The sequence below is a fragment of the Miscanthus floridulus genome, chromosome 10 (genome assembly GCF_019320115.1).
Source record: "Miscanthus floridulus cultivar M001 chromosome 10, ASM1932011v1, whole genome shotgun sequence".
Classification (NCBI taxonomy): Eukaryota; Viridiplantae; Streptophyta; class Magnoliopsida; order Poales; family Poaceae; genus Miscanthus; species Miscanthus floridulus.
In genome coordinates, this window is record NC_089589.1 from 11,908,153 (window position 1) to 11,920,149 (window position 11,997).

The window sequence follows — 11,997 nt, forward strand, 5'->3', positions numbered from 1 at the left end:
GGGGCGGAGGGGGCGGCAGAGGGATCGAACAGGAGGAGGAGGACCGCTAGCCGCAGGAGGGGGCCGTCTCCTCCCACGCCACGTGAGGAGGACCGCCAGCCACAGGAGGAGGTGGCGCCCGTGGACGAGTCAGACGAGGAGCTGGTTCGGCAGACGGAGGAGGAGGAGGAGGAGGAGGAGGGGGGAGGCGGCAGGCACGGGTTCCGCTTCCTCCAACTCCTCTTCGAGTGTCTACTTGCGAGGTCCCGCGAGCCTCCCACAGGTTCCGCTTCCTCACCAACGCCCAGTGATTCGCCCCGAAGGACAAAAGTAAGTAACTGTATATGTTATCACCACTACTTCATATGATATGATGAAAAAACTAATAATTTTTCTTAATCACTTGTGCAGGAACTGGGTGGTTGTGTCGGGTGGTAGCGCACGGCTAGTCAACGGCATCCTGGGTCTTCTGTGCAGGCAGCACTTCCCCGGCATTGTCACGTACGCATCAAAGACGGAGCCGGCCTACTCGTTTGACCACTACGTCGTCGCCTCCGATGCGGAGTACCCCAACAAGGCGGCGCAGGTGAAGGCAGAGTTTTGGGTAAGTCTCCCTTGCACAACATTGCTCAATACATCGCATTCATTGGACTTTTCTTGAAATAATGAATGGATACATCGCTTTTGTATGCAGACTTATTACAGATGCGAGGAGGGATTTGAGGTCAGGGCAGAGCAGGCGACTACCAAAGCCTGTAAAAAACTCGTCACCGACATGCATCATGAGGCGCGCATCCAGGCCATCGTAACCTACTATGGGTCGAAGCTTGGAGAGAGGAAAACCAAGAAAGACGCAAGAGAGATGCAGCTGACCCGGGAGCAGTACCTTGAGGTAAATGAAGAACATTAATATTGATTCATTTTGAGATTAAGTTGGTTTAATTTGATCTTCTTATATGTCCAATACTTGATGACGTATAGGTGATTCCCTGGTGGTGCCAAGCGTATCCCGAGTGCTGGGCGATGATGGTGGACAGGTGGTTCATGGAGGAGTACCTCAAGATGCACAGGGATGCCCAGGACCGTCGTTTGCTGATGTAAGGTCCAGCACACCATCAAGGCAGCCGCAACCTCGCCGGATACAAACAAGCATGGGTATGCGAATTGATTTATCTATTGTCACGCTCAGTTCTGTCTGATTTCTAATCATCGTGCTGTCTTTCTCGCAGTTGACGTCACATAGTAGCCAGGCTTGCTCAGACTTCCAAGCATGGTGTATGGCCCACAAGGGCAAGGCGACGTCCGACGTCTCCTTCAACCTGGAGGACCCGCCCGAGGCATACACGAACCCGAGCGTCCACTCCCGCATCAGTGAGTACACTGAGGTGGTGAAGTCGCTCCATGGGGTAGACCACGATCCGAGCACCCAGGACTTCGATGGAGAGGCCGTCATGAGGGCGGGGCAAGGCAAGAAGCATGGGCGGTTCTGGCTTAGCGACGGCGTCATCGACACGGCCTCTACTCCCTCTCTCTCCTAGATCCGAGCATGGAGCACGAGCGAGAGCCCGGCCATTCGCACACGGCCGACCGCTGCACAGCACCGGGTCGACGCACTCGAGGTTATTCCTGTTTTACTCGTCATACATTGATCTTTACACACCTTAATTAGCTTTGCATTACTGAAACATTGGAGTAAAATATTGCAGGCCCGACTGGAACAAGAAATGAAGGAACGTCAGGAGCTGGGGGCCCAGCTTGAGGCCGAGCGGGCCGAGCGGCAGGCCCAGGCGCAGAGGCTGATGGACATTACGGATTTCCTACAATAGCTTGGGCAACGTATGGGCTTGTCTCTGCCACCTGGGCTGTTGGTTCCACCTCCGCCTCCGCGTCCTGCAGCTGCAGCTACTCCTGTGAGTATCAAAGTTTTTTACTTTCGCTTGTGCTTTGCTTGTATGGCCTCTATCGTCATAGATTAGCTATCAAAATAATCTTGTCTCACATGCAATCTTTTCTCCTTTGTGCAGTCTCCATCTGACGGTGGTTCGAATAATCCACCTCATGCACCTACGAATGATGCATCTGGGCCTTCACCACAGTCGCAGTGGCCGAGATGAGTGCATGTTGTATTTTTTACATTTGTTGTTCACTTGGTGATGTACTTGTGATATACTTGCGATGCACTTATGGACTTTGATGGACTTGTGGACTTATTTGGATGCACTTGAGCACTTATTATTATATATTGTGATGGATGTGATATGGGTGGATGGATGAGATATATATGCGATGGATGAGATATATATGCGATGGATGAGATATATATGTGATAAATGTTTGTATGAATGTATTTGTCATGATGGAATGCAAAAAAAAATTGCCGTTTTGGGTCACTTTGCCGAGTGTTGCACTCGGCAAAGGACCCCTTTGCCGAGCGCAATGGTCAAAACACTCGGCAAAGCTGGCAAAAATGGGCGCACAGAAAGCAGATTTCCCAGCTTTGCCGAGTGCTGTGACTATAACACTCGGCAAAGAAATTAAAAAAAAAATTAAACTTTGCCGAGTGCCTGGCGTGATGGCACTCGGCAAAGAAAATTTTAAAAAAAAATTAAACCTCTTTGCCGAGTGCCTGGAGGGTTGACACTCGGCAAAGAAAATTTTCAAAAAAAAAATCTCTTTGCCGAGTGCCTTCCGGGTTGGCGCTCGGCAAAGAAATTTTTTTAAAAAAATAAAAAAATCTTTGCCGAGTGCCTGGCGGGTTGGCACTCGACAAAAAAAAATTTCAAAAAAAAAATAAAAGCTCTTTGCCGAGTGCCTTCCGGGTTGGCGCTCGGCAAAGAAATTTTTTAAAAAAAATAAAAAATCTTTACCGAGTTCCTGGCGGGTTAGCACTCGGCAAAGAAAATTTTCAAAAAAAAAAAAAAGCTCTTTGCCGAGTGTCTTCCGGGTTGGCACTCGGCAAAGAAAATTTTAAAAAAAAATTAAAAAAAATCTTTGCCGAGTGCCTGCAGGGTTGACACTCGGCAAAGTGACTGTCAACGGGACCGACGCCGTGACGGTCGTTTTTCTTTGCCGGGTGCCCGATAAAATACACTTGGCAGAGTGTTTTGCCGATCAATTTTTTGCCGTGTGTACTTTGCCGAGTGCCGCACTCGGCAAAGGCTTTGCCGAGTGCAATCTAGCCTTTGCCGAGTGCCTCAGGCACTCGGCAAAGAACCTGAATCCAGTAGTGATCCTTTGCATGCTCTTTCGCTTCTTCTTCTCCATGACCCTGAAACAGAGAACATTTCTCATGATCATATAGCAACGTACCAAATCATAGCATGCATGTGTAGTAACAAAACTTGGTGTCCGAAGTCCCAGTGTTTAATGGCTCTCGTGTAAAATCATTGTGCATACATTTACTAAGGACAGTAAAAAGCTCAACCAAAGAAGTCCATCGGATATGAAAACAGATTTGATCCTGATCGATTGCTTAATGTATTGTTTAAGCTTTAGTGAATGTTTTAATAACGTTCCTTTGTAAGAAAATTTGTTAAACGGAAGATAAAAATCGGTTGCTAAATGAATCCTAATTTGTTGAACGTAATTTATGAAACCTTGTTCTACTATTTTGTTTGATCTTGTAGTAGAAGAATCGGAAATTGGACATAGAGTGAACATAGAATGAACTGCTTGAAAATTTAAAGGACTCAGATGATCACTTTGAGAGTTCATGGATCTAAATAAGAATGTGAGAAAAGTTTAAAGACTCACGTGGTGCATTTCACTTATTGATGAACTTCTTTTATTATTTGACCTTTTTTGTCATATAAGAACACAGATAATGGATGTGTGGAGTCGGATGTTCAATCCAGTAATCTCTTTAGTAGTGGCTGAGGCACAAGTATATATGTCACCAAATTTAACTCAGATATATATAATGTTTAATAACTTACTATAATTTCATTATACATAACGACGCATGCACTAGTATTGAGTTACTAAAAATCCAATTCATCTATGTTGTGCAATATCATAGCGCTGAGTTTCGTTTTTTCACAATGGTGAAGTTCTTATAGTGTTTTTAAGTAGTAATAAAACACTACCACTAGTCATAGCATATGAGAATCCTCATCAGGAGGCATTTGGTAGGGTATAGAGAACCCCACATCGCTAGGAGAAGTTCTAAATTCTGGTTGTGCAACTACGCTTGACTGAGTTACATTGCTTTGAGGTGCACTAATTTTTAGTATCTTTTTTACTTTATAAACATGTTACTGCCTGCTGAAATTAATGTTTTTCAGAGGCATTGTCATGGGGTATAGAGATGATTTTTTTTTTTCTCGAACAAGTCTAGAGGTGAAAATTGAGCTGCAAACATTTAATATAGACAAATTCTAATTAAAGGACAATAGTCAAGCATATCCACTCCTACCTCAATATCAATTTTGTCTGATGATGGGTCATTCTTCCGCAGCTTAATTTCCTCTGATGATGGGTCATTCTTCTGCAGCTTGTGATACAAATCACCTAATAACCAATGGGCAAGTATATCTGCCTGTCGCCGTGATTCAGCTTCCTCCCACGGACTCCTCACCTCTGAGCATTCACTCCAATGGCGGTTCAATTCTTTGCAAGCATTGAGATATAAATTGCGGCGTGTACGGCCAGGCAGCATGTCAGGTTTTACCACAAGAAGGAACATCATGTAACTGGATAGCACCTTGGTAACCTCAGCAAGCCTTTTGTCGATCTTTTCATCGCCCCTGGGCAACCGTATGACCAAATCAGTTACAATGTGCCACACAAGGATGCTCCTGTCCAAGTCCATGTTGTCGACACTCCATTTATATTCGGCACAACTGTTATCTTTCAGTGCAGAGCTGCCCCTTGAGTTCACTCCTGTACCCCTTTTCAGCATTTTCTTCCACACCAACACCTTGAGGTCTTCAACTGAGCAAAACTCGTTGCCCAAGAAAGTGTCTGAAAAACGCAGCTCATTCCACCAGTGCTGGAGCCCCAGCTTCTTTGCCAGCCAGAACACTATCCCATTCCTGTCACTGACCGACATATCTAACAAGTTGTACTGCCCAATGGAGCCTGACCAGAGTCTCCTCCTTGCCGGCCAGTGGACACGCCAACGAAGGTAAGTGATGGCATCAAGAAGCCCCTTCAACCCAATTCTGTCCAAGAAAGAGCATGTCCAGCTAGATAGGATGGCCTTGCACAGTGACATGGCCTCCAGGACCAAAGCTCCAGCCAGCAAAACATAGCTGATAACCACATCTACCGTGTTGTACCCATCTCCACTGCTGCTGATGCTAAGTTGAAACAGCAGGAACGCAGCAACCGTACCAAGTAGTGAAATGCAGTGGATGCAGATGCCATACCATGTATGGATCACAGCTGCCTTGGTGTACAGGATGTCATACATTAGAGACAGCTCCATTTCCATCAACTTGTATAGGTCAACGATCATAGATTCTGAATAATGTTCTGTATTATTAGAGTTAGATCCGGAGGAATCATGTACCATTGTGGCATCCGTGAAGGCACCCTTGCAGATATCAAATTGGGAGTGAGCTCCACACAGGATTTCCTCTATACCAAATTTCCCTCCATCGCTTGGAAGCTGGTCCAATGGTTTCGGAAGCCTAACCTTGACATCGGACTTGTCGAAGCTGCTGCTGATGCTGCTGATGTTGCCGCACTTGAGTGCCCATTGTTAAAAACTGTGGATCGACTAGGGTAGATCTAGACGGTTTGCTGTTGAACATGATGAACTAGAACAAGTAGAGAGTGGAAGATAGGGTAGAGATGCTGGTGTTGAACCTGAGCCTTCGGATGAAGTCGCGGTTGAGCTGGCCATCACTGGTTCGTTGATGGAGGCAGCACACGGGCAGCGACGGGTGGAGTAGAGGTTGCACGGACGTCGATGCAGTGCAGACGGGGCGTAGCAGTGACGACGGCGAGAGTCAGCGGAGCTTCCCGTCGCTGGCTGCGCGCCCTCTTAGATCGGTCTAGGGTTTGTCGGTGGGTTTGCGGCTCACGGCGGACCTCGTGCTTTGAGCCGCCGGCCCCCACCTCTATATATAGCGCAGTGCGACAGGGGCCCACCAACCATGTAGGGTTGGGCGCCCCCGATCAGGGCGCGAGACCAAGGCCCAATAGGCCGTTGGGCTTATTGGTTGGGAGATCAATCTAACATTCTCCCCCTTGATCTCACTATTACTTTTATCTTTAAACTTTAAACTTCAATCCTTTTATCCTTACTCATTTCTTCACAGATGATGCATAGAGCATGTCTCATCGTCACGGTCAATCGCCGATAGATTTAACAGCTACAATGCACGTCTCTGATCTGAAATAGTTACTTTAACTTTTGGGCCCTTTATAGTCCAGGAATCATAGGCTTTCCCTTAAACCCATGCCGGCTACATGTTCTCTGGACACGTTGGGTGGTAAGCCTTTTGTAAGCGGATCCGCGAGCATCTTTTCGGTACTTATATGCTCAAGACTTATCATTTGATCCCGGACTTTATCCTTCACAACATAATACTTTATGTCAATGTGTTTGGCAGCACCACTTGATCTATTGTTGTGAGCATACTGTACTGCTGGATTATTATCGCAGTATAACTTCAGTGGTCTATTGATGTCGTCAACCACCTTTAAACCGGATATGAACTTCTTTAGCCAGTTCACCTGCCCCGTTGCCTCATAACATGCTACAAACTCGGCATACATTGTGGACGATGTAGTGACGGTTTGCTTTGAGCTTTTCCATGAAATAGCTCCCCCTGCGAGAGTGAACACATATCCAGACGTGGATTTTCTATTATCTCCCGCATAATCAGAATCTGAATATCCCACTATATGGAGTGAATCAGATCTTCTATACGTCATCATGAGGCCTTTCGTTCCTTGCAAATAACGCAAGACTTTCTTTACCAATTTCCAGTGTTCTATTCCAGGATTGCTCTAGAATCTGCCAAGTAACCCGGTAACAAATGCCAAGTCAGGGCGCGTACACACTTGAGCATATTGCAAGCTTCCGACAGCTGAAGCATATGGAACCACTTTCATTTGATCGATCTCATATTGGTTCCTAGGGCATTGAAAATCCCCATATCTGTCGCCCTTGACTATGGGAGCAGGTGAGGGACTACATTTGTGCATACTGAATTTCTTTAAGACTTTTTCTATGTATGCCTTTTGTGACAGTCCTAATACCCCTTTACTTCTATCTCGATGAATCTCGATCCCTAGAACGAACGAAGCTTCACCAAGATCTTTCATATCAAATTTTGAGGACAAAAACTTCTTTGTCTCTAGTAGTAGACTGACATCACTACTAGCAAGTAAGATATCATCCACATACAGGACAAGGAAGATAAACTTCCCATTCTTAAACTTTGCGTAGACACAATTGTCCTCAACATTATCTTTAAACCCAAAATTCTTTATTGTCTGATCAAACTTCAAGTACCACTGTCTTGAAGCTTGTTTTAATCCATAAATAGATTTCTTTAGGCGGCATCCCAAACGTTCTTTTCCTTCCATGACAAAACCTTTCGGTTGTGCCATGTAAACATTTTCCTCTAAGTCTCCGTTGAGAAATGCCGTCTTTACATCCATCTGATGTAATTCCAAATCGTAATGTGCCACTAATGCCATTATGATTCTGAAGGAATCCTTACATGAGACTGGAGAAAAGGTCTCATTGTAATCAATCCATTCTCTTTGTGTAAAGCCTTTTGCCACAAGTCGGGCTTTATATCTTTCTATATTCCCTTGAGAGTCAAGTTTTGTTTTGTAGACCCATTTACAGCCTACTGTTTTGGCTCCTTTAGGAATTATCTCCAAATCCAAACTTTATTTGCATTCATTGATCTCATCTCATCTTCCATGGCCTCAAGCCACTTTGATGAATGATCACTTTTCATGGCTTCTTCAAATGAGGTGGGATCATCCTCCATTTGAAATTCTTCAGTGTTGTATACTTCATAATCAGCAGGAATACCTGATTTTCTAACTCTTTGAGACCTTCTAGGGGCCTCCTCAATTGGCACATTTTCTGTCTGAGGCTGTTGCTGCTCCCCCTCATGTGTGGCAATAGGTTCTATAGGATCCTGAGGCACAGGTTCCTCATCATCATTCATTGTTGCCACAGGTGGGATAACAACAGGTGCTGGCACCACAGTGTCTTGTACTGTTGGTGCAGCAATAGCAGGTAGTGAGAAAAATGGCTCATGAATGATCGGAGTGGGTGCATACACCCGCTTCTCTTCAAGGTCAATTTCTCGAGCTACCATGCTCCCCCTAATCATTTTATCCTCTAGGAAGACAGCGTGTCTCGTTTCCACAAACTTTGTATGTCTGTTAGGACAGTAGAAACGAAAACCTTTTGACTTTTCTGGGTAGCCAATGAAATGGCAACTCACTGTTTTGGGATCTAGCTTCCCAATGTTTGGGTTAAAAACTTTAGCCTCAGCAGAGCTCCCCCACACACGCAAGTGGTTAAGTGAGGGTACTCTTCCTGTCCACAACTCATACGGTGTTTTGGGCACCGACTTACTTGGTACTCTATTGAGAATATGAATGGCGGTTTTTAACGCCTCCATCCACAGACTCATGGGTAAAGTGGAGTAACTTATCATACTACGCACCATATCCATCAGGGTACGGTTACGTCTTTCAGCTACTCCATTCTGCTGAGGTTCGCCCGGTGTTGAATACTGGGCGACTATACCATTCTCCTGTAAGAACCTTGCAAAAGGTCCAGGAACTTGTCCATATGGGGTATGCCGACCGTAGTACTCTCCCCCACGGTCAGACCTGACTATCTTAATCTTTAAATCATGCTGATTTTCAACTTCTGCTTTAAATATTTTGAATTTATCCAATGCTTCTGTTCTTTCTTTAATTGGATAAATGTAGCCAAACCGAGAGTAATCGTCTGTGAATGTTATGAATGAATCATAACCATCCACACTTTTCACAAGAAAAGGACCACATATGTCTGTGTGAATAATCAGTAGAATTCCTGCGCTTCGTTTGGCATCTTTCTTAATTTTCTTTACATACTTTCCTTTTATGCAATCTCTGCATTGTTCTAATTCTGAGAGCTCTAATGGAGGAAGAATATCATTCTTAACTAGTCTTTCTATTCTCCCCCTCGAAATATGGCCTAAACGACAGTGCCATAATTTCGACAACGCATCGTGAGCTCTCTTTCGTTTTCTGTTTCCATTGTTCGATGAGGATACATTTTCATTCACATCACATATGGAATTCACATTTTCACGAAGTGATAACAAATAAAGCTCGTCTTGTCGGAAGGCAAGACCAACACATTTATTATTAAACAATATCCGACATTTGCCATTTCCAAAATGGCAATCATAACCATCATGGTCCAACTTTGATACACTAATCAAGTTTCTTTGCAAAGAAGGTACATAAAGAACATCTCTAAGAAAAAGTATGAAGCCATCTGGAAGCTCTAGAGGAAGATCTCCAACGGCCTCAACATCTGCTTGTACTCCATTTGCGACTTTAATGAAACTTTCGCTTCTTTGCAAAGTTCTCATCGAACGGAATCCCTGTAATGAATTAGCAACATGAATAGTTGCACCTGAATCAATCCACCAAGTAGATTTTGAAAACTTTACATACAAGGATTCATTTACGAACGTAATAATGTTCTCACCTTTATTCTTCATAATCATCTTTAAGAAATCAGGACAATTCTTTTTATAATGTCCCGTCTTCTTGCAGTGGAGACACTGGTCTTTAGCCACTGGGAATTGCTGGTTCTGAGACTGTTGCATGGGACCTTTTCCAGATGATTTGGAGGAAGAGCTGTTATTATAGTTCTTTTTCTTATCTTTTAGGTAGTTGACAGAACCACCTTGTGAAACTTTTATTCTTTCCTCCTCCTGCACACACATGGCTATGAGCTTTTCTAAATCCCATTTTTCAGGCTGTATGTTGTAATTAACAACAAAGGTATCAAATTCTTTGGGCAAAGAAGCAAAAATCAAATGAATAAGAAACTCATCCTTGAGTGCCAAATCCATTGGTTTGAGCTTAGATGCCAGATTGCTCATTCTCAGTATGTGCTCTCTAATGCCACTGTCGCCACCAGAGTACCTTTCTGTAACCAGCTGCTTGATCAGCTGGGTAGCATATGTCTTTGAAGAGCCAGTGAACTGACTCTTTATTCTATCTAGGTACTTTGTGACCGTGTCACAGTCTGGAATTGAGCCCACAATAGCAGGCTCAATCGTGTTCTTTATCACTGCCAAACACTTCTTGTTGGCAGTGACCCATTTCCTATGCTCAAGGTCATAGGACATCTTTACGGGAGCAAAATCCCGCTCTTTGTTCTGCCATGCAGCATCAGTCTCATCTGTCTCCCTCACCGGTGCCACATGTCTTTGGGACGCGGTGTGGTGACAACCCAGTCCACCTCAGCGAGGATAAAAGCCAGGTCTATCTTTTTCTTCCACTCAATATAGTTATCACCTTTTAGAGTGGGGATCTCTTTGATACAACTCATTAAGTTGTATCCTCCTGAAAACACAATTCAAATAGTGTGAGAACAGAAATAACAACAATAATTGCATGCCTTAGTTTAACGTTGGTCAAAATTAAAACATACAATTATTTTATACATTAAATCTACATCACCGTTGGGCAGAAATAGAAATAATGCATAATCATTAAAATTATAATATTGCTATTAACAACGTTGGTCAGAAAATAACAATATCATAATCAACTTATATTTATCTCTTGGCTCTTAAAATCAAATTCTCCCGTTGGTTCGAATTTAATTAAAAGTCCATAATTACTTTAAATACGCAGCGGAAAACATTAACATTCAATGATCATTTTTCCTATTTTCCAGAAGCAACTTTACTATTTACTGAACAAAATTATCGTTGGATAAATTTTGTACAGAAAATTATCACAAAAATTCATTTCAAATTGATCAAACTGTTTTCTAGAAAATAAGAAAATCAAAAACTGTGACTGTACTATTTTATTTGGCCATTTCGGCCCGATCCAGCAACAGCCCATGTCCTGTTCACACGCGTGCCCGCCAGCGCACCCGGCCCAGCACCCCGCGGCCAGGCCGCTCGACGGCGGCGCGCTCACCCGCTGGGGAGCGCGCACGCCGGCGAGGGGGCCGGCGACGGCGCCGGGACCTCGCTGCTTCGCCATGGTTGCTCGCTCGGTGATTCACTGAGATGAGAAAGGGAGAGCAGTGAGGCGAAGAGAGAGAGTGTGCGCGTGAAAAATACCCTCTCGCCATACTTGGCAAGACCGGCTGCGAACATGGAGATGGAAGCAGCCAGCAGGAGCAAGCTGCCGTCGTGGCTACGGGCACTGAAGATAAACTTATAGACGACATAAGCGGCTCCCAGTGCCTGCACAGCGAGAGTCTGCAGGTGGCGCAGCCACAGCCTGTTGTCTTCCAGCGCGTAGGCGGTGATGTTGTCTGGGCCGCCGAGGTGCAGCAGCAGGAACGGCGCCCAGAACGCCACCAGTAGGTGCTCGTGTGAGCTGCTGGCCACTGATAAGTGGCCCAGTGTGTATATCGCCGTCGAGTCTGCCCCAAGGTACGCCAGCCAGAGGATAATCCTCAGCACGGAAGACAAGATGGTCGAAGAGCTATGCCGACGGGTTCCTCCACAGGCGAGGAGCAACACTTGTAGCGCAAAGCTCACAAGGACCATGATTTGTATCCCCCATTCGCTCCACAGGTGCAATAGCCCTCCACCTGCCATTGCTCCGCTCTTGAAAATGGGTTTTGCAGCATCAACATCCCAGAGAACCCAACAACATTAGTAACAAGATTGGTATGTATGCAAGAGACATCATGTGTAACAAGATGAGATGGCTTACTGAAGTGATATGACAAGTAATGCAGGCTCAATATCCCCGACACACAAGACAAATTCAGTGGGAGGGGAATTAGAAGTAAGAGTTGTCGGACGGTTTCACCGGAGCCTTCTACAAAGCATCATG

General features: G+C 44.9%; 1 protein-coding gene across 1 annotated transcript; it reads right to left on the minus strand.

The window, feature by feature from the left end:
* Positions 1 to 11,120: 11,120 nt before the first annotated feature.
* LOC136488015 (uncharacterized) lies at positions 11,121 to 11,756 on the minus strand. Its single transcript, XM_066485073.1, has one exon. The coding sequence runs from the start codon at positions 11,754 to 11,756 to the stop codon at positions 11,121 to 11,123; it is 636 nt and encodes a 211-aa protein (XP_066341170.1).
* Positions 11,757 to 11,997: the final 241 nt, after the last annotated feature.